The 25241-nt window shown below is 39.9% G+C and overlaps 1 protein-coding gene across 1 annotated transcript; it reads left to right on the forward strand.

Annotated features, from left to right (window-relative positions):
• Nucleotides 1-591: 591 nt before the first annotated feature.
• On the forward strand, nucleotides 592-21753 carry LOC134631813 (mucin-2-like). Its single transcript, XM_065471494.1, is given in 45 exon segments — nucleotides 592-667; nucleotides 809-1064; nucleotides 1907-2021; nucleotides 2339-2429; nucleotides 2517-2650; nucleotides 2752-2968; nucleotides 3199-3324; nucleotides 3417-3531; nucleotides 3626-3776; nucleotides 3899-4012; nucleotides 4093-4162; nucleotides 4267-4404; nucleotides 5046-5210; nucleotides 5621-5715; nucleotides 5799-5925; nucleotides 6029-6284; nucleotides 6401-6453; nucleotides 6547-6650; nucleotides 6765-6916; nucleotides 7051-7189; nucleotides 7667-7777; nucleotides 7894-8073; nucleotides 8332-8574; nucleotides 8663-8819; nucleotides 9837-9965; nucleotides 10066-10139; nucleotides 11012-11134; nucleotides 11136-16931; nucleotides 17109-17283; nucleotides 17364-17611; nucleotides 17724-17907; nucleotides 17995-18205; nucleotides 18306-18481; nucleotides 18603-18672; nucleotides 18834-18934; nucleotides 19021-19052; nucleotides 19158-19338; nucleotides 19426-19530; nucleotides 19653-19693; nucleotides 19784-19906; nucleotides 20034-20132; nucleotides 20263-20391; nucleotides 20490-20529; nucleotides 21320-21443; nucleotides 21543-21753. Coding segments are annotated over 45 exon segments (11757 nt in total).
• The last annotated feature ends 3488 nt before the right edge of the window (nucleotides 21754-25241 follow it).

Raw genomic sequence — 25241 nt, forward strand, 5'->3', positions numbered from 1 at the left:
CCTTGACATGAATAAGCTCCCGAGTATTGCAGGATGTTTGTCAATGATCTTATCAAATGTAAAGCAGATGGTAGACAAGTTGGCATAAGCTTTGCTTAAAGCATCTCACGTAGGTTTCATGTTATGTTATTATGTTAGGTGATACCTGCATGGTCATAGTCACTCATGAGATCTTTACTTCCTTGGCAGGTTTGTAAGAAATTTGACATCCCAGTGTCTCATTTTCCCCTTTTCATTTCTGTTTTTAATAAATTATAATTATTGGATTCTTATGAATAAATTTAGAACGGAGGAGCATGCTGTCAATAAAACTGTTTCATTGCTGCCTCTGTTGTCTTGAAATGAAGATATATTCAAGTGCAAACATACTTGTTCAATCAAGAGAAAGGATGTAATAATAAGTTATATGGGATTTGTGAAGGGTGTTGGACAGCCATCCAGCACATGTTTGCCATGACTGGCAATAAATCTTCACGTCTTACGCAGGAAGAAGCTGTGAGAAAAAAAAAGGTCTGATCTCAATATAAAAGGTTGTCAAGAACCACTCTCTACATTACCCACTCAGGGAACAGCAAGTCCACAGTGGCAACAATGAGGGTGAGTTCGGTGGGGTTGTGCTTCCTTGCTTTGACTATAGCCCATGTCACTGAGATCCAAGCTGGACTGGGTAAGGCTCAAATAATTTTGGTCTGCTTTTAAACCTCAATTATTTAAATAAATTTTTCTTCTTCATTTATGCATATATGAACACAACATTTATAATACTTCCACCAATATTCATCTTTTATTTATGTGAATGTTTCTCCAGTCCGCAACCATGTGAGCAGCATCTGTAGCACATGGGGCAGGGAGCACTTCAAGACATTTGATGGTGATGTGTACCAGTTTCCTGGCATGTGTGAATACAACCTGGTCTCCGACTGCCATGACACCTTCCCAGAGTTCTCTGTGCACATGAAGAGGAAGGAAAACAATGGAAACCCGACAGTCAGTTATGTGGTGGTCACCATCAGCGATTTTGCATTTCACCTTAGCAAGGATGTGGTCACTGTGAACGACCTGCCGTAAGTTAAAAAAAAAAAAGGGAACTCTAATAGAATTATGATGACTATGATAATCTTTTATCTCAGATATATTAAACCAATATATACACACATTCCTAATGACATAAATTAACCACTAAATCATCAAGTCTGAAATGTAGTAGGAAGAAATATCCACATGCTTATTAATCTCTGATTCATTGATTGATTGATTGATTGACCATGTTCATCATTACCCACACTTCCCCTCAGCACTTGTATACACTCATAAAAAACACAATAAATTAACATCATTTGAGTGAAAGAGTTAAATGCAGATAGGAATTTCCCCATGGGGATCAATAACGTATAAATTATCATCATTATTATTATTATCAGTCATCAGTTTCATTAATTTCACATTCTTCAAAAGCAGGTTTCGAAAAATATTTTTGAACTGAAAAATGCTTGAACATTGCTGTAGGTCCACTGGAAAACTGTTCCACAATTTTAGTAGACAAACGGAAATGCAAAAAGTTTGAACTGTTGTTAAAGATTTATATTTTATGAGTTCCATGAATTTAAAGATTTGTTGACTCCAAAAATAAAATGTTAGTGTGGTCGCTGAATCCAGCTTGAATAATGATCCTGGTTGCTTTTTCCTGAAGTTTAGATAATGACTGAATTTAAGTTTTTTTTACATTAACCCAGACTTCCAGACAGTACTTTTAAGTATGGCAATATGAGTGAACAGTTGAAGTACACAGAGTGATTTATAACGCAAAAGACTTAATTCAGTACAGAGATGCTTCTTATATAATGTTAATTATAGATATAAATGAATTATAATTGTTAAAAAGATATTATCTTTCTTCTTTCTTCAGCGTCAAACTTCCACATTACCAGGCCGGAGTACAAGTGGAAAGAAATGCAGTCTACATCAAGCTCCAGTCCAAAGTTGGCATCATTGTCATGTGGAACCTTGATGATGCAGTCATGGTAAATCCTTAAAACAGACAGATCCAATAGGACATTATTTTAAACACATTTCTTTTATTAATGACTAACAACCCAACCTCCAGAAATACTTATTTTATATATTTGTCTGTGTGACATTTAAATAAATACATTGTCCTCGAGTTGAATTGCCGATTACCTGGTTCACTACAACAATAGTTACAGTGGTTAAAGTCCTTAAATGTGGCAACTTTGATGCATTCATTTCATTTCATTTTGTCATTTTAGATATTTTAAAATCTTTAACATGTCATGTCTGGTTTCTAAAACTTTTTCTAACCCTTTACTCCGTGTTTAAGGTGGAAATTGATAATGATTACACTAACCGCACTTGTGGACTTTGTGGAGATTTTAACGGTGTTTCAGTCTACAATGAGTTCCTCCTTGATGGTAAAAGCTGTTCATCATTTATTACTTTTTAAAATCTATAATATGCTGGCTATTGCGTGTCCCTACTAATGTAATTGTATGCAAAAGGTCGCAAAATCAGCCCCATTGAGTTTGGCAACATACATAAAGTCCATCGTCCAAATGATGATTGTGAGGACCCATATGAAGAGGAAGATGTGTCACAGGAAGTTATGAATGTGCCAGAGTCATGCAAAGAGTTTGTGAGTTTTGTTACCTACTTTAGCCAGGTTTAACGAAAGAGATCTGATGGTTTTTATTTGTTTGCATTAACTAATTGTGCATGTGTTTACTGTCGTTTTAGCAAAACACCTGTGAAGAGATGCTGCATACAGAAACCTGGAACTCCTGCACCAAACTGATTGACCCTGAGCCTTACATTCAGGCCTGTGTGCAGGACATGTGTGGCTGTACCAACCATTCAGATGACTTTTGTGTCTGCAGCACACTCTCTGAGTTCTCTCGACAGTGTTCCCATGCAGGAGGGGAGCCTCCCAACTGGAGGACTTCTGAGTTCTGCGGTAAAATGTTCTTTTCTCTTTCTGTTTGGTTTTTATTTTTGTATTTTATATATTAAGGTGTAGAGAGACTACCAAAACACTGAAATCACCTGAGCCAACTATATGTTGAAATTTGGCAAATGTCAGAAGTAAAATAAGTGCACAGAAAAAATCTGCTATTGTTACACTCAAGTGAAAAACTTCAACAAGTTGATGTTTAAACACTGTGTAAATTCTTCACTTCTTCACAGCCAAACAGTGTCCATTGAACATGGTTTATGAAGAGAGTGGATCCCCTTGTGTGGATACCTGCACGCATCAAGACACAAGCTCATTCTGTGAGGACCACAAAATGGACGGCTGCTTCTGTCCTCCTGGTTAGTGCTCATGTCAAATTTCTTTCTACACACCTGTTAAAACTTTCCTTTTTTATCGGACTTTATCATCAAACACCAACTTTCCATTTCAGGAACCGTGTTCGATGACATTTCCATGAGGGGGTGTATTGCTCAGTCTGAATGCCAGTGCAAGCATGGAAAAATCTATGAATCTGGTGAAGTTTACAGACAGGAGCGAGAGGAATGGTAATGTTCATAATGCTACCAGAATGTAATTTTTTACAATGTGTCTGCATATTTTGTTTTCTTAATTAATGAATTTATTTCTTTGTTTTTTCAGCACATGTTTTGAGGGTAGATGGGCTTGTGAAAGTCTTTCAACACCTTCTACATGTGCGGTTGAAGAAGGTTCACATTTAACCACCTTTGATGGGAAAGACTTCACCTTCCACGGAGACTGTTACTACACCCTGGCCAAGGTGGAAAGAAAGGTAAATGAGCCTTAGCTTTGTACAGTCAAATTTTAGACAATACTGTGTTGGGAACATGTAAGTAAAAAAATATTGGATTAGGCTACATTTTTTTTCTTTTGCTTACATTATGCGTATTTCAGGATGATGCAAGCCCTAAGTTTACTATTCTGGTCAAACTGGTACCATGTGCACACCAAGAGTATGACACCTGTCTGAAGACCATCAAAATCCTGCTGAACAATGACAGAAACAATGTGAGTTTAATACCGGGCTCGTGCTTTAAATAGATACTGACAGCTGCAACATTCTAATGATCAATTCTGTTTTTATTCAGGTGTTAACATTCACTGCTGATGGCGCAGTAAAGCAGAATATGCAGAGTATCAATTTGCCGTACTTCTCAGGTTGGTCAGAAAATAAGGAACTTTCGATTTAAGATGTTACTTTCATTTATGCTGAGACGTAAGAACTTAGCCAAACTGATTTTTGTGTATCTCTTCATTCACAGGGGATATCAGTATATTCCATGCTTCGTCCTTTCACATCATCTTCCAGACCAGTTTTGGTTTGCAAATTCAGATCCAACATGTGCCTCTCATGCAAGTCTATGTCAGCCTGGAGCAGAGCTACAGAGAAAAGACACGCGGTAAGTTTTACATTAGTCTTAAAGCATTATATCATGAGGGCTAATATGCATTTATTAAGTAACTATTTATTGCAAGACTTAAAGAATGCTGTCTGTTGAAGATGATTACATGATTTTGATGTATCTGTGCATTTCGAAACAAACTTTGCCATTTGCAGCTTAAACAAATGAAACACCAGCAGATTATGTTGACTTCAGTGATTCATATGTTGTTGTTTTTTTTTTAATTAAACACTGCCAACAACCTTATTACAACCTTTTGGCTAAAAGGTTGTAATAAATGGCCTCGCCCACTCTTAGAGCTACGGCGAGAAATTTAAAAAATAATGAGGGCGCTCGTAATAGACTGTTATCTTCTTCAGATGAAAAGGAACCAGCTAAGATGGTGTGGGCAGTTAACTGGTATGCCAAAATAAAAAGGCTATCTTGAAGGTTCAGTGAAAAGTAGACACTGAGGTAGCCAAAGAACATAATAGAGAAATTGTGTTTTATGTGACCAGGGATGATCTCAGGATTGTCACACTCTGAATACCACCCAACTAGCAAGCCACTGAAAATATTTTGGTTTCACATACTTTTTTCTTTAGCATTCTTATTTGCATTTCATGATAATTTCTTCATTAAGAATCTGTAATTTTTAGGTTTATGTGGGAACTACAACATGGTCCTGTCTGATGACATGAACACTCGTCAGGGAATTGTGGAGGGAAGTGCAGCAGCTTTTAGTAACTCCTGGAAGGCTAGCCATGTATGCCAAGACAGAGAAGACAGACTCGATGACCCTTGTTCTTTCAGCGTGGAAAATGGTAAACTGGAAAGTTTTTTTGTCCATCAAGTTTATTTCTTATTCCTTATTTTATTGTCTACGTTTATGTTTTTTCTGAACTCCATCTATTTATTTAGTGGGTTTGGATTAATTAGTAACTATAAATTGGTCATAGGTGTGGATGTGAGTGTGAATGGTTGTCTATCCTCTATGTGTTAGCTCTGTGACACACTGGCAACGTGTCCACGGTGTGTCCAGGGTTTACCCTGCCTCCCACCCACCCCGCGACCCTGACAAGGACAAGTGGAAGAGAATGGATGGATGGATGGAAGTTTATTTCTGTAATTGCTATCATTTGCTTGAAACTGATTTTCCAGGCACTAATTGCAGCATATATAAACAAGCAAGAAATATAAGCAAGAAATGACATTTTTACTCATCTACTTATAGAAAAGTATGCCAATCACTGGTGCAGCTTGCTACGACAGCCAAATAGTACCTTTGCAGATTGCCATTCTGTTGTGGATCCTGAGATTTACTACAAGGTACAACAAAATCTATCTGTGTGTCTTTAACTAAATACAGTGGGACTGTAATACAATAAAAATGTGTTCACTGTTTTCTGCAGCGATGTACTTATGCTAGCTGTAACTGTGAGAAGAGCGAGGACTGCCTGTGTGCTGTTTTCTCCTCCTATACCAGAGCTTGTGCATCAAAGGGAGTGTTCTTGACAGACTGGAGAGAGAATGTGTGCGGTAAGGGTATCTGAAACAGCTCAGTAATGAAGTTTGATGAGCATGATCTTTTTTATTAGTCCAGAACTATGAGGTAATCATTGTCATATTTTCTGTAAAACAGACAAATACACGAAGAACTGCCCAGAATCTCAGACCTTCTCTTACAAACATCAGAGATGCCAGCTGACTTGCAGATCATTGAGCTTAAAGCAGCAGAGCTGCACCTCTGATTTCTTGCCTGTGGATGGCTGTTCCTGCGCTGAGGGTCACTACCTAGATGACAATGGCATCTGTGTCCCAGTGGCAAAGTGTCCCTGTTACCATAATGAAGTCTACGTAAAGTCAGGCAAGTCCATCAGCATCAACAACGAGCACTGGTGAGTCACTTCAGGATTTCAAATGAAACATCCTAAACTAAGAATTAAGCAGGACAGTAATACATGTAGAATGATGGATTTACAAAAACCTTTTATATTTTGGTCCCTTTTTCTAGTGTATGCACCAACGGAGTTCTTCATTGCCATTCTGGGAGAACCCGCATGTCAAGTCAGTTTTTTTTTCTTCTTCAATGAGAGAGTTTTGTTAAGACAATATACAGTATATTAAAGCAATTTGTACTTTTCCCTACAGTTTCTACAGCTTGTCCTTCTCCTAAAGAATACTTCAACTGCTCCACTGCAAGCGCAGGAGTTGTTGGAGTGCAGTGTGCTCGAACTTGTTTAAATCTGGACAATGATGATTGTGTGAGTTGTTTTTGATGCACCTCCAAGTCTGAAAAAACAATATCTAATAAATATTATTTCAATTTTTTATTTTATTTTATTTTTTTTATCAATGTTGTCTTTCTATCCTCCCAGGATGCCACAGAGTGTGAATCTGGTTGTCGGTGTCCCAGTGGCCTCCTTGATGATGGTAAAGGTTTCTGTGTGAAAGAAAGTGACTGTCCATGCAAGCATGATGGCCATCTCTATGCCTCTGGAACACGAATACCAAACCAGTGCAACACTTGGTAGGATCTTATTTTATTTTTTAATTATTTTCTAATTAATTATTGCAGAGTAATAAACAGTATGTGATATATATGGCATGTTTTTCTCACAGTATTCAAATTGTACTGTATTTACTTTTTTTTGATACATTTAGTACCTGCCAAAGTGGAAAATGGACATGCTCACAGAAAAAATGCCCAGGACCTTGCATTATTTATGGAAGTGGTCACTACACTACATTTGATCAGAAAACATATGCATTTCAGGGACAGTGTGGCTATATTGCTGTAAAGGTAAATAATGTATGCCAAAATCATCCAAAGCACAACTGTCACCTGAATTGACCTTGTCATGTCCTCATCCAAAGTTTCTCATAAAAATAAACTCTGAACAATTAGGAGTAAAGTCAGTTATGCAACTCTAATTTCCTTTGTAAAAAAAAGTTACATGCCATTCACACTGTATATTTTGTTTACCAAATACAATTACTTACTTAGAAGTCATAGGTGAAAATGCAAGGAGCAAATGCCTTATATTGTAAATAATATCTGGATCAGGAATAAGGAAAAAAAAATTTTCTAACCGCAAAGATTTCAGACACAGTTAAGAATTACCTACACTGTGTCTCCAAAAGTCATTACATAAAGATTCAAAGGCAGTTAGTCAATGTATAACATGTAAGTGCATAATCCTGTTACTGTTATCGTCTACTTTAGCCCCCAAAAAACGAAAAGTTTAACCTTTTTTTTTTCTTCTTTTTTTTTAAACAGAACAACTGTGGCAATAAAACAGTGCACAACAGCTTTGGAGTTATCACTGAAAATGTACCTTGTGGTTCTACGGGCACCACCTGCTCTAAAAAAGTCAGAATTCAACTGGGGGTAAGATCACTTACAAACAATATCAAAGCTTTCTTATGCCAACAATAGCAAATCTAAGTAAATATATTTTCAGCATTGCAATTGAACCAACAGAAATTTCCTTTCCTTCATTACAGGGAAAGGAAATCAAACTCTCAAGGGGAAGATTTGAAGTGGAAGATCTGGGACATGGACCTCAGATCGAGTACAAGATAAGGAATGTTGGCTTGTATGTGGTTGTAGAATCTGAGATCGGTGTGGCAGTGATGTGGGATCGCAAAACAGCTGTTCGGATCCTGCTTGAACCAACGCACAGCGTGAGTCACAGTAACTGTTACATTAAATTCTTGCATTAAAGTTTTGCTATTTTAATGTAGTGTGCCCTTTTTGTCTAACCACATACTTGTGCTTTTAATACCACATATTGAAAAAATACACAGAATCATTTCTAAAAAAGAAAGGCAATTCCTAGAGGAGCCTAATATATTGATGAAATATATGATAAATGTAAAGTACTAAATTGTATTTATTAAGATCTCACATTGCTCAATTGACTCTTTTGTTTAACTGCACAGGGAGAGGTGTGTGGCCTGTGTGGCAATTTCGATGGTGATGGACAGAATGACTACACCACCCAGGGTCAGCTGGTGGTGAGCAATTCACTTGAGTTTGCAAACAGCTGGAAAGTGTCTAGCTCTTGTCCAGATGTGGAGGCGAACATTGATCCGTGCGCATTAACACCCGGTCGACATCAGTGGGCAAAAATGATGTGTAGCATCATCATAATTGGAGACACATTTAGAGAATGCCGCCACAAGGTAATGATCATTAATAATTTCTACACATTCATGCAAACATAAAACAATGCTCTAAAAAAATCATCATCAAATTTGCACCACTGTACAGGTTAGCCCTGTTCCATTTTATGAAAACTGCGTAAAAGACTCATGTGCCTGCAACACTGGAGGAGACTGTGAATGTTTCTGCACAGCAGTTGCAGCTTATGCTCAGGCTTGCAATGAGCATGATGTTTGCATTGCATGGAGAACTCCAGAGATCTGTCGTGAGTAACAGTTTGTTTTTTCCCCCACCTTTTCTGACACATGACTTTGTCTTTGAGGCTTTAAATTCTTGTGAGCCTGGTGTTTGCAACTACAGAGATCTATATATCAATCTGCTCAGTAAACATACCCCATCATTTTTTGTATTTTTTACTTTATTATTATTAATTAATAAACTAGACCTTTTCTGTATCAAGCTACACTCAATAACCAATAAGGACCAAAGTGGACACGTGCTTTTGCAAGTTTATAAAGCATCTGTAACTGAATTTTCTAATTTTTACAAACATAGTCAGACCATTAATTAAACAGTTTAAACTGTGTGTATCTTTATAAAATGTATGTATTAAATTTGATAAATAGATTATTTTGTTGTTTTTGAGATTATTAATCTGCCCCCCTCTCCAAAAAAGCATATTACATCAGACAACACATTTTTAAGTGTTAAATGCAAAAGAAAATGGATGTGGCAAAGTGATTGTTCCAGAGTCGGTGTTTGGTTTGTGTTAGCTTAAAAAAAACCTGTAATATAACAAGTTGGGCTCTATTGAAAAGGATATGCAATTGTAGTGGGATCATTCTTAAATACTGAGTGTAGGTCAAATGTGATTAACGATAATCACAACAAAAATAATATGTGGAAAAGTGAAAGGAAACACATTTTGCATCTGCAATAAGTAAAGACTTATTACTTATGTAATCTAACATCACATATACTGCAGACAATATTTGCATCAGTTTATAACACTTGCATATGTAACACATTCACTTCAATTTAAACTCAGTGTATATTAAAGTCAGGGTTACTTATTTCCAAAATCAAATAATTAATCTCATTGCCATCTTTTTATTTTAGTGCAATCAGACAGAAATTCCAAAATATGTTCAATAACCTTATTAAATTTTAATGTGAGAGTGGAGTTTGAACTGCATTCACATTACAAATTAAAATTTCATATATTTCAATCAACATTTCAATCATCTAAGTAAATGTTATAATTTGTATCCTTTTCCCCAAGCTGTCTATTGTGATTACTACAACGGCCCAACGGAATGCGTGTGGCACTATCACCCTTGCCACTCTCCGTGCTACAAGACCTGTTTGAATCCAGAAGGTGTATGTTTGAATCCGATACCCACCCTGGAAGGTAGGAGGTTTAGTCGTGTCAGTTTGTATTACCTTGAATCAGATAAATGTGCCATTCAGAAATATTAATTAAGATTATTATGTGATATCCTTTTGTACAGGCTGTTACCCTGTATGCCCAAAAGATAAGCCCATATTTGATGAAAAAAACAAAATATGTGTGGATGTATGTGAGCCAACTACAACAACACCTCCAACTACAACTACAACCATGCCTCCAACTACCACAACTACACCTACTACAACAACTACACCAACACCTCCTACAACTACAACCGCTCCTCCTACTACAACCACAACAACACCTTATACTACCACAACTACAACTACAGCCACACCTCCAACTACCACAACTACACCTCCTACTACAACAACAACGACTACACCTCCTACAACTACAACTACTCCTCCTACAACAACCACTCCTCCTACAACAACTACACCAACACCTCCTACTACAACAACTACAACTACACCTCCTACAACTACAACTACTCCTCCTACAACAACCACTCCTCCTACAACAACTACACCAACACCTCCTACTACAACAACTACAACTACACCTCCTACAACTACAACTACTCCTCCTACAACAACAACCACTCCTCCTACAACAACTACACCAACACCTCCTACTACAACAACTACACCTCCTACTACAACAACTACGACTACACCTCCTACAACTACAACTACTCCTCCTACAACAACAACCACTCCTCCTACAACAACAACGACTACAGCTCCTACAACAACAACCACTCCTCCTACTACAACTACACCAACGCCTCCAACTACAACTACACCAACGCCTCCAACTACCACAACCACACCTCCTACTACAACAACTATGACTACACCTCCTACAACTACAACTACTCCTCCTACAACAACAACCACTCCTCCTACAACAACTACACCAACACCTCCAACTACCACAACTACACCTCCTACTACAACAACTACAACTACACCTCCTACAACTACAACTACAACTACTCCTCCTACTACAACAACCACTCCTCCTACAACAACTACACCAACACCTCCTACTACAACAACTACGACTACACCTCCTACAACAACAACCACTCCTCCTACAACAACAACGACTACACCTCCTACAACAACAACCACTCCTCCTACTACAACTACACCAACACCTCCAACTACCACAACTACACCTCCAACTACAACAACTACGACTACACCTCCTACAACAACAACCACTCCTCCTACAACAACAACGACTACACCTCCTACAACAACAACCACTCCTCCTACTACAACTACACCAACACCTCCTACTACAACAACTACGACTACACCTCCTACAACTACAACCACTCCTCCTACTACAACTACACCAACACCTCCAACTACCACAACTACACCTCCTACTACAACAACTACGACTACACCTCCTACAACTACAACTACAGCCACACCTCCAACTACCACAACTACACCTCCTACTACAACAACTACGACTACACCTACAACTACTCCTCTTACTACAACTACACCTACACCTCCGACTACCACAAGTACAACCACAATCTCATCGACTACTTGCATTCCAAGTACCACATGTGCGTGGTCAGACTGGTATGATGTGGATGATCCAACGGACAAAAGTGATTGGGAAACATACAAAAACATCACAGATAGCGGTCTTCAAATATGTCAAGATATTCAAGACATTGAGTGTAGAGCGGTACTATACCCGGACAAAACCTTTGATGACTTTGTGACTGAAACTGGCCAAGTTGTTAGTTGTGATCAGGACACTGGTTTAATATGTAGAGGAGAGGATCAGACCAGACCTCCAAGAAAGTGCTATGACTATGAAATAAGGGTATATTGTTGTAAGATATGTTCAACAACCACATCTCCTAGTACCACGACTACATCAACACCTCCAACTACCACTACTACAACCAGTCCTCCTACAACAACTACAACGACACCTCCTACTACAACAACTATGACTACACCTCCTACAACTACAACTACTCCTCCTACTACAACAACGACTACACCTCCTACAACAACAACCACTCCTCCTACTACAACTACACCAACGCCTCCAACTACAACAACTACGACTACACCTCCTACAACTACAACTACTCCTCCTACAACAACTACACCAACACCTCCTACTACAACAACTACAACTACACCTCCTACTACAACAACTACAACTACACCTCCTACAACAACAACCACTCCTCCTACAACAACAACGACTACACCTCCTACTACAACAACCACTCCTCCTACAACAACTACACCAACACCTCCTACTACAACAACTACAACTACACCTCCTACAACAACAACCACTCCTCCTACAACAACAACGACTACACCTACTACAACTACAACCACTCCTCCTACTACAACTACACCAACGCCTCCAACTACCACAACTACACCTCCTACTACAACAACTACGACTACACCTCCTACAACAACAACCACTCCTCCTACAACAACAACGACTACACCTCCTACTACAACAACCACTCCTCCTACTACAACTACACCAACACCTCCTACTACAACAACTACGACTACACCTCCTACAACAACAACCACTCCTCCTACAACAACAACGACTACTCCTCCTACAACAACAACCACTCCTCCTACAACAACTACACCAACACCTCCTACTACAACAACTACAACTACACCTCCTACAACAACAACCACTCCTCCTACAACAACAACGACTACACCTCCTACAACTACAACCACTCCTCCTACTACAACTACACCAACGCCTCCAACTACCACAACTACACCTCCTACTACAACAACTACGACTACACCTCCTACAACAACAACCACTCCTCCTACAACAACAACGACTACACCTCCTACTACAACAACCACTCCTCCTACTACAACTACACCAACGCCTCCAACTACCACAACTACACCTCCTACTACAACAACTACGACTACACCTCCTACAACTACAACTACTCCTCCTACAACAACAACACCTCCTACTACAACAACCACAACTACACCTCCTACTACAACAACTACAACCACACCTCCTACAACTACAACCACACCTCCTACAACTACAACTACACCTCCTACTACAACTACACCAACACCTCCCACTACAACAACTACACCTCCTACTACAACTACACCAACACCTCCCACTACAACAACTACACCTCCTACTACTACAACCACTCCTCCTACTACAACAACTACAACTACACCTCCTACAACTACAACTACACCTCCTACTACTACAACCACTCCTCCTACTACAACAACTACAACTACACCCCCTACAACTACAACTACACCTCCTACTACAACTACACCAACGCCTCCGACTACCACAACTACACCTCCCACTACAACAACTACACCTCCTACAACTACAACTACTCCTCCTACAACAACAACACCTCCTACTACAACAACCACAACTACACCTCCTACTACAACAACTACAACCACACCTCCTACAACTACAACCACTCCTCCTACTACAACTACACCAACACCTCCGACTACCACAACTACACCTCCCACAACAACAACTTCACCTCCTACTACTGTAACCACTCCTCCTACTACAACAACTACAACTACACCCCCTACAACTACAACTACACCTCCTACTAAAACTACACCAACGCCTCCGACTACCACAACTACACCTCCCACTACAACAACTACACCTCCTACAACTACAACCACTCCTCCTACTACAACTACACCTCCGACTACCACAACTACACCTCCTACTACAACTACTACAACCACACCTCCGACTACCACAACTGCACCTCCTACTACAACAACTACAACCACACCTCCTACAACTACAACTACTTCTCCTACTACAACTACACCAACACCTCCAACTACCACAACTACACCTCCCACTACAACAACTACTCCTCCTACAACTACAACCACTCCTCCTACTACAACTACACCTCCGACTACCACAACTACACCTCCTACTACAACAACCACAACTACACCTCCTACTACAACAACTACAACCACACCTCCTACAACTACAGCTACTTCTCATACTACAACTACCACAACTACACCTCCGACTACCACAACTACACCTCCTACAACTACAACCACTCCTCCTACTACAACAACTACAACTACACCTCCTACAACTACTCCTCCTACTACAACTACACCAACACCTCCGACTACCACCACTACACCTCCCACTACAACAACTACACCTCCTACAACTACAACCACTCCTCCTACTACAACAACTACAACTACACCTCTTACAACTACAACTACTCCTCCTACTACAACTACACCTCCTACAACTACAACCACTCCTCCTACTACAACTACACCAACACCTCCGACTACCACAACTACACCTCCTACTACAACAACTACAACTACACCTCCTACAACTACAACCACTCCTCCTACTACAACTACACCAACACCTCCGACTACCACAACTACACCTCCTACTACAACTACTACAACCAGTCCTCCTACTACAACTACACCAACACCTCCTACTACAACTACACAAACACGTCCGACAACAACAACTACACCTCTCACTACAACAACTACACCTCCTACAACTACAACCACTCCTCCTACTACAACAACTACAATTACACCTCCTACAACTACAACTACACCTCCTACAACTACAACTACTCCTACTACTACAACTACACCAACACCTCCAACTACCACAACTACACCTCCTACTACAACAACTACAACCTCACCTCCGACTACTACAACTACACCTCCTACAACTACAACCACTCCTCCTACTACAACTACACCTCCTACAACTACAACTACTCCTCCTACTACAACTACACCTCCTACAACTACAACCACTCCTCCTACTACAACTACAACCACTCCTCCAACTACCACAACTACACCTCCTACTACAACAATTACAACTACACCTCCTACAACTACAACTACTCCTCCTACTACAACTACACCTCCTACAACTACACCAACACCTCCGACTACCACAACTACACCTCCTACTACAACAACTACAACTACACCTCCTACAACTACAACTACTCCTCCTACTACAACTACACCAACACCTCCGACTACCACAACTACACCTCGCACTACAACAACTACACCTCCTACAACTACAACCACTCCTCTGACTACCACAACTACACCTCCTACTACAACAACTACAACAACACCTCGTACAACTACAACTACTCCTCCTACTACAACTACACCTCCTACAACTACAACCACTCCTCCTACTACAACTACACCAACACCTCCGACTACCACAACTACACCTCGCACTACAACAACTACACCTCCTACAACTACAACCACTCCTCCGACTACCACAACTACACCTACTACTACAACAACTACAACGACACCTCCTACAACTACAACCACTCCTCCTACTACAACTACACCTCCTACAACTACAACCACTCCTCCTACTACAACTACACCAACACCTCCGACTACCACAACTACACCTCCTACAACTACAACCACTCCTCCAACTACCACAACTACACCTCCAACTACAACAATTACAACTACACCTCCTACAACTACAACTACTCCTCCTACTACAACTACACCTCCTACAACTACAACCACTCCTCCTACTACAACTACACCAACACCTCCGACTACCACAACTACACCTCCTACTACAACAACTACAACTACACCTCCTACAACTACAACTACTCCTCCTACTACAACTACACCAACACCTCCGACTACCACAACTACACCTCGCACTACAACAACTACACCTCCTACAACTACAACCACTCCTCCGACTACCACAACTACACCTCCTACTACAACAACTACAACTACACCTCCTACAACTACAACCACTCCTCCTACTACAACTACACCAACACCTCCGACTACCACAACTACACCTCCTACTACAACAACTACAACTACACCTCCTACAACTACAACTACTCCTCCTACTACAACTACACCAACACCTCCGACTACCACAACTACACCTCGCACTACAACAACTACACCTCCTACAACTACAACCACTCCTCCGACTACTACAACTACACCTACTACTACAACAACTACAACGACACCTCCTACAACTACATCCACTCCTCCTACTACAACTACACCTCCTACAACTACAACCACTCCTCCTACTACAACTACACCAACACCTCCGACTACCACAACTACACCTCCTACAACTACAACCACTCCTCCAACTACCACAACTACACCTCCTACTACAACAATTACAACTACACCTCCTACAACTACAACTACTCCTCCTACTACAACTACACCTCCTACAACTACAACCACTCCTCCTACTACAACTACACCAACACCTCCGACTACCACAACTACACCTCCTACTACAACAACTACAACTACACCTCCTACAACTACAACTACTCCTCCTACTACAACTACACCAACACCTCCGACTACCACAACTACACCTCGCACTACAACAACTACACCTCCTACAACTACAACCACTCCTCCGACTACCACAACTACACCTCCTACTACAACAACTACAACGACACCTCCTACAACTACAACTACTCCTCCTACTACAACTACACCTCCTACAACTACAACCACTCCTCCTACTACAACTACACCAACACCTCCGACTACCACAACTACACCTCCTACTACAACAACTACAACTACACCTCCTACAACTACAACTACTCCTCCTACTACAACTACACCAACACCTCCGACTACCACAACTACACCTCCTACTACAACTACTACAACCAGTCCTCCTACTACAACTACACCAACACCTCCGACTACCACAACTACACCTCCTACTACAACATCTACAGCCACACCTCCTACTACAACTACATCTCCTCCTCCTCATCTACCAGACTGTCCTGATTGGGGTGTCTCAGTAAGACCCATTAAACATAAAAAATTTTTAAATAACTTTGTATTTAATGAGATTTTAACCTTTTTCACTTTTCCAGTAATTAACTTATAGGTTATAGCTTAATGAACTCATAGGTGTTTGGCAAAAAAAACATCTTAAAATACCTTTACTATTTTTGTTTGTGCTATTTTCTTCAAGCAAAATGAGACCTTCTATTTGTGCAACTGCACCATGGCCAGATGCATAGAGAACAACACAATAGAAATTATTCCATATGAATGTCCACCTCTTGAAAACATAACTTGCACCAATGGAAAGAAACCAGTTCTGGTATTTGACGAGTACTACTGCTGTCAATATTATACTTGCGACTGTAAGTTATTTTGTGAGTAAAAAACATTTGTTCCATTCATGTTTTTTCCCCTCCATTAAATTTTTTTTCTTTCTTTTCAGGTGTATGTGAAGGGTGGGGAGATCCACATTACATCACATTTGATGGACTTTACTACAGTTATCAAGGAAACTGTACTTATGTTTTGATGAAAGAGATCTTACCGATACATAACCTGGAGATTTATATTGACAATGTCTTTTGTGATCCAACTGAAGATGTTTCTTGTCCTCGATCGATAACAGTATCATATGTATCACAAGTCATCACACTCATTAATCATAATCTTATTGGAGCTGCACAGTTGGAGGTAAATTTATGCATATATGATTGCCAATATTTTATTGTATTTTTCTGCAAAATAACCAAGATAGATTATTTTATAGTATATTTTTACATATGGTGCAATTATTCTTTTGTAGGCACTGAAAAATGGAGAAAGTTTGAACCTACCTTATTCTCAACAAGGTGTTAAGATCATGAATTCAGGCATTAACCTGATTTTAGAGATTCCTCGTCTAAAAGTGGTTATTACATTTGGAATAACTGGCTTCAGTGTAACCCTTCCATTCCAGTACTTTGGCAAAAACACACAGGGACATTGTGGTGAGAACGTTCACTAAAATGGTCATATTTCTTAACCCTTACTTTGAGGTTGTACTGCAATATTAACTGTTTAATTACTATTGTCAGGAACGTGCAACAATAATCAGGCTGATGACTGCATGTTGCCTGGAGGTAAGCTGGTGGAAAGCTGTGCAGTGATGGCTGACTATTGGCCTGTTGAAGATCTTTACCAGCCCAACTGCCCAACACCACCCGCACTACCTACCAGTGCACCTGAACCACCACCTACCTTAGCTCCATGCAAACCAGACTCCATGTGTGACCTACTTAAAACTAGGTAAGCATGATCTGATCTGTCCCAAAAGTTTATTCCTGTACTATTAACAGTTTGCACTTAAAACAAAATAAATTAATTTTTGTGTCTTTTGTTAAAACAGTCTCTTTGCAGAGTGCCATCCATTTGTCTCTCCAGAAAATTTCTACAGAGGTTGTGTTTTTGATAGCTGTCACGTTTCAAATCCAACAGTGGAGTGCACAAGTTTACAGACTTATGCTGCAGCCTGTGCTCAGGCTGGAGTTTGCATTTACTGGAGGAACCACACCACACTGTGCAGTAAGCAACCCCTCATCATTTTGTAAATGTTTTGAAATGGTTGGAATCACAAGTGACACTTTGTCAGCATGTATATAAAAATCAAAGCACAAAACAATAAAGTTCTTTTCTTCATCATCAGCTGGTGAATGCCCATTAGGCAAAGTTTACAAGCCTTGTGGTCCTGCAGAACAGCCAACCTGTGAAGACGAGTAAGTTTTTGCAAAACTATGCAAAAACATTTCTAGGCACTATGAAAATAACAAAATGTGGCAAAATATAAATGTTTACAGTGGCAATAAGTAAAAGTGATACTGTCTATCAACTTAACTGAATGAATTTAACTGCTGTTCCAATGTAACTTATTTTACAGTCCAAGTGGACCAACTATGAACTACACTACTGAGGGCTGCTTTTGTCCTGATGGAATGAAACTCTTCAACCAGGAGTCTGGAATATGTGTTGAAAAATGTGGTAATTATTTTTTGTAATATTTTCAGTTTACTACTACTGACCTAAGTATATGATATAGTTTTAGTGACTTTTTTATTTTCCAACAGGATGTCTTGATCCTGAGGGCATTCCTCGTGAGGTGATCTTCTTCTTCCTCTTTTTTTTTTTTTTTTTTACCAGAAATTCTATTCTTTATTGTTTACTTACAGGAGAAAATAATATAAGTTGTGGTTTATTCTTTCAGTTCAATGAAAGATTTGAGTACAAATGCCAGGACTGCATCTGTGAAGAATCTACGAAGACTGTGACTTGCAAGCCTAAAGTGTGCCCTCCACCATCAGCCACTACAAACTGCTCTGCTCCTGGGTTTGTCCTTGTCAACCAGACCAGTCCATCAGACCCCTGCTGTTCTACCTATGTTTGCCGTAAGACATATAGTATCAAAGCACTTTAAATGTTTCCAGAATGTTATTTGATTTTGGTAGTATCTCACTGTGCCATCATCTCTGCAGAATGTCAACCTAACACCTGCCCAGTCACCAATATGAACTGTCCAATTGGATATAAGCCAGTTGTCAGTGTCCCTGCTGGAAAATGCTGTGCAGAACATACATGTGGTAATCTCATTCAAACAGTTTGAATCTATCTATCTATCTATCTATCTATCTATCTATCTATCTATCTATCTGTGTGTGTACTTTCATGCAATTCAGCTCATCTTTGTCTAACTCTTTCCTAGAACCTAAAAGAGTTTGTGTACACAGAGAAACTGAATATCAGGTAAATAAGAAGCAGATGATTTGTCATTTCTCACCTTTTTACCTTTAATGATGGAATAATTATGTATGACCTTTTCTCTTTATTTGTCAGCCTGGTTCTTCAGTTCCTGTGATTGCATGTCAGGATTGTACCTGTGCCAATGAGATTGACCCCAAATCTGGTCTATTAAAAATAATTTGTGTGTTTCAACAATGCAAAGAACACTGTGAACTGGTAAGAGACAATAAAGCCGTCATCTTCACTTACACCATACATCCCTGTTTGTTTTCCTTTGATGGCTTTAGTGTGTCACTTGCTAGATTGGGCTTCACAAACTAACGTCGCTCTTGGTGTCTCACAGGGATATGAATATGTGGAAAGTGATTCAGATGAATGCTGCGGGAAGTGTGTACAGAAACACTGTGTTGTCAACATTAATGGAACCAAACACCTTTTGACTGTAAGCTGGTTGTAACTTCATGTGTTAATTCATCTAAGCCAAACCACCAATAAGTGCTTATTTGTGTGTTTAAATAAATACTACTAAGTTTGTGTGGATTTGTGTATACATCTATCTCACTGCTTTCTAGCAAGGAGAAACCTGGTCACCACCAGAGAATAAGTGTGAACATTACACCTGTGTCAAGAATGGTGAGACTTTAACAGCAAGCCATTCACAGACTGTCTGCCCACCATTCCAAGAGAGCAACTGCCAACCTGTAAGTATGCTTTTAAAAATTAATCTTGATTGATTGACTGTATCTGTCTGAAATGAAATGAAACAAATTTTGTTAATGTTGTATATTTCCCTTGTTAGGACACAATTCAAACTGCAGCAAATGGCTGTTGCAAAATTTGTGAGTATAACATTTTGATATATAACATTTTAATCAGGGGCAGCACAGTGGCATGGTGGATAACATTGTTGCCTCACATCATGAAGGGACTTTAATTGAACCCTCCAGTTGTGTGCACCCGCACCCCCTTAGTCCTCCTGGTCAGTTTTAACAGCTCTTAAATTAACATAACTGAATTTTTTCACCACCAAATTCAGTTCAGTGGGTAATTCAGTGGGCCATACAGTGGGTCGTTCAGTAGGTCGCTCAGTGGGTCTTTCATTTGGTCATTTGGTGTGACGAAGTTGATTTAAACACTCAAAATTCGATGAAAGAGGTGCTCATTACTTTTATATGTTCAAGTTAATAGTGTGGAGGATGTCATAATGCCTTGAGGCAATCAGATGTAAAACCCAATATTTATTAGTGTTTTAATTCGTAAATTCGTCAGATTTGACCCGAACACAACAGGAAGATGAATCCACCAGCTATCCAGGGTCTTTCTGTGTGGACTTTGCATGTTCTCCTCATATCTGCACGGGTTCTCTCTGGGTACTCCACCTTCCTCCAATAGTCCAAAGACATGCAGTTAGTGGAGTTAGGTTAACTGTTGATTCTAAATTCCCCATAGGTGTGAATTTAAGTGTGAATGGTTGTGTGTCTGAGTTACCCTATGACAGAGTGTTGACCTGTCCAAGATGTACGTGCCTTTCAGCCTATGACATCTGGATAAGCGGAACAGAATGGATGGATAGATTTACATTAAATAGAAATAAAAGAAACTAACTCAACATCTTTTTTTTTGTAAAAGGTGAGGAGAAGGAGAAGGGATGCAAGTTAATGTCCATGAAAACCCATATTACAGTCAATGGTTGTCAGTCTGCCCAGGACGTAGAGATGCCATATTGTGAAGGATCCTGCAACACTTACACCATGTAAGGATACCTTTACTATTATCTCATATTTCCCTGGAAAGTTACAAAAAGTGTTACTTTACACTTTGAGTATATTAATAATCCTGTCCCCTGCTTTAGGTACTCTGAAGCAGCAGCAGCGATGGAGCATTCCTGCTCATGCTGTAAGGAGATAAACTTCAGCAATCGCACTGCTGACCTGGTCTGCCTGAATGGAGACACGGTCCCCTACACATACATGTATGTGGAGCAGTGTGGGTGTACCAAGACGGACTGCACCAGTGCTGCTGGACATCATGTTCGCAGGAAGAGAAGCTTCACACTGCTGTGATGAAACAGTCTGTCTCTTCACAGATGTGACATACAAATGTTTCTTCCCATATTGTCTTAAAAATAATTTCACATCTTACAAAGTAATTGCTATTGTAGCTTGAGTATTTATCTACTGATCAAAATAAAAAAAATTGCAGCTCAGTTCATGCCTCATCTCTTCCATCTTCTTTTTTCTACTAAACCAAAATCTAAACATTTAATTTGTGTTTACATCACAAAAACCCTAAATATATTGTCTTGTTCTCCGCAATAACATTAAAGTATAGCCAGCTGGGCTTTTTTTAAAAAAAAAAAAATACAATAAAGTTGGCAGGGTGAAATTTAGAAATAAAAAGTTCTTGGTGAAGCAGTAATAAGTAAAAATAGGAAACAGTGGAGATGTGCTTCTGGACTCTAGATATAGATAACGTATATGAACACGCTTTCATTAAAATCACTAAACACATGGAGTATTTGAAAAGTGGTAGGGGTGAAAAAAATAAGCTGTTACAGTATTAGTAAGTATAAGAATGAAACAAAAAAGAATTCAGTAATAATGTCGCTCATCTGCTTGGATGTGAGTGAAGATTGCTGGCCACATAGATGTGATTGAGTTACAGATTGTTAAGCTTGAGTGATACAGTTGGTGTTTATTTCAAAGCAATTATACAGCATGGAAAAGACGCTAGAATTATGAGAGAGCCAGAGTTTCCATTACTTTGAATTCTGCTTTGACAACATACCAAAGACATGCTTTACCTTGCTATTTTTACCACAGCCAGTCCACTTATTTAGTTGGAAACATGAATGCTTTTTGTTTTCAGACTTTAAAAAAAAGTATTCTACGTTTATATACAATTTTTTTCTGAATACAGACACAATATTTTCAGCTTCTTATATTTAATGGCTTCACTGCATGCAGATGAGTGAATAAACTGTAGACTAGTTACAATGATTTAATAGGAAGTAAACATGAAAAAATAAGTGAAGAAGCATTTTAAGATTTGTGTTTTAATTTGTAAATCAATCAAATATAGCAACACACCTCTGCAATGCAAATTAGTATCACTTTTGAATAGGTTACTAAAATAACCAGAATACCTTAATAATCCATAAGGAAATTATGTGAATAATAATGATGAATACTTAAGAAAAACTGAAGTCCGAAATAGTTCAACCTATGTTTAGTGTCTGTTTAGGAGCTTCGGGGTTTGTATGTTTTGTCTTTTTGTTTTGTTTTGTTCTTCTTTAGAATAAACTAAAGCAATTACAAAGAATTTACAGCTTTTTCTTTTCATATATTAGGAGCCAGCAAAGTAGACCAGTGTATTTAGCTGCTTGTACATAATGCATACCCTCTGCTGGGTATGCATGAACACGGCACAAATAACTTGTTGGGTCTAAACTCAGACCCCGCTGTATCCAGGACTTAATCCCGTGAAAGAAAAACAAGGCAACAGCGATCGATCGTTTTCACTTGCAAGGGAGGTATCGTCTGTGTCTAACACGAAAATGACCCCGACGAATGCCTCCTCCTGCTGCCTTTTATTGAGAAACAGTTCACACAGCAAAGCAACGCCCACATGGTCCTAAGACAAGGCATTGTATGTATATGTGCGAACTTCTATATGTAAGTAGGAATGTGTGTGTGTGTGTGTTACCTCCTGCTGACCAAAGGGTCGTAAACGCAGGAAGCTTACATCAAAAGAAGCAGATCTTCCAGATAGGATGTATCTGCAATAAAACATTACAGCCCCCCCCCCCAACGTGTCTGTGAAGGTTCTCAGTCATCCAGGTCATCGTAGTCAAAGGAGTTTGCAAAGAAAAGCGTCTGGACTTCTTTAAGTTGCTTGAAGACATTTCACCTCTCATCTGAGAAGCTTCTTCAGTTCTAAGGTCAAATGGCCGAGAGTCCCAGATTTAAACCCAGTGGGAGTATCCCCCCAAAGAGGGACAAAGGACCCCCTGATGATCCTCTAATCACATGAGCCAAGGTGTGAAAGCGGGTGTGTCACTGAACCTGAAAAGAGGGTTTTAGCCAAAGGACTCAATTTTGCCATTTCTCCGCAACAGTTGCCCATAGTGGACCTCATCACAGCCACAGAAACCGCCATACGGATTAATAAATTATCACAGACAGAAGCAGAGCAAATCAGGATGAAAGTCTCAGCCACCCTCTCCAGTGCTAAAGTCCCTCCGTCTAACCTCACATTACAAGAAAAGAAGGCCGTCGCTTCCCTGAGCAAAGACCACAACATCACTATATTACCAGCGGATAAGGGAAGGTGCACCGTGGTCCTAAACAAACAGATTACCACACAAAGATCACTACTCTCCTCAGTGACAACAACACCTACGAAGCTTTAAAGCGAGACCCCACAAGCAGCTACAAAAAGAAAGTCATAGCTTGCCTTCAAGACCTTGAAAAGGACAAAATCATTGACCGCATTACATATCACCGCCTTTATCCAGGGGATGCCATATCCTGCATTTATGGACTTCCTAAAATCCACAAGGAAGGGGTCCCACTCAGACCCATAGTCAGTAGCATAAACTCAGCCACTTATAACATTGCGAAACACCTTGCTACCATCCTTGCACCTCTCGTGGGGAACACCCCACACCACATCAAGAACTCCACCGACTTCACCGACAAAGTCCAGAAACTTACCCTGGATCCAGATGAAACCATGGTGTCCTTTGATGTAGTCTCTCTCTTCACTTGCATACCCACCACGGAAGCAGTGGAGACTGTCAGAAAACGACTACAAGAAGACAGCTCCTTGGAAGAAAGGACCAACTTCACACCCGATCAGATCTGCACACTGTTAGACCTCTGCCTTACCACAACATACTTCAAATACAATGAAGGCTTCTACAGACAAAAACATGGCTGTGCCATGGGCTCCCCCGTGTCACCTATTGTAGCCAACCTTTACATGGAGGAAGTGGAAAGGAAGGCTCTTGGCTCTTTCAAAGGAAGAGTACCCAGCCACTGGTACAGATATGTAGACGACACCTGGGTCAAAATCAAGACACAAGAAGTGGAATCCTTCACTGCGCACATTAACGCTGTGGATAAAAACATCAAGTTCACCAGGGAAGACACAAAGGATAACTGTTTGCCTTTCCTGGACTGCGCTGTGCACATTGAAGAGAATGGCAACCTCAACATCGAAGTATACCGGAAGCCCACACACACGGACCAGTACCTCCTCTTTGACTCCCATCACCCTCTGGAACACAAACTTGGAGTAATTAGGACCCTACACCACCGGGCAGAACATGTGCCCTCCAAGCCTGAGGGAAAAAAGAAGGAACACACACACGTAAAGGAAGCACTCAAAACATGCGGTTATTCTAACTGGGCGTTCATAAAGTCAGCAAAGAGGCACAGAAAAGAAGATCAGACACCAGCGAGGGAGGATAAGAAAGACAGACGCAACAACGTTGTCATCCCCTATGTAGCCGGTGTATCAGAGAAACTCAGGAGAGTTTTCTCCAAGC

Source organism: Pelmatolapia mariae, linkage group LG7, assembly GCF_036321145.2.
Source record: "Pelmatolapia mariae isolate MD_Pm_ZW linkage group LG7, Pm_UMD_F_2, whole genome shotgun sequence".
In the NCBI taxonomy this organism is placed as follows: domain Eukaryota; kingdom Metazoa; phylum Chordata; class Actinopteri; order Cichliformes; family Cichlidae; genus Pelmatolapia; species Pelmatolapia mariae.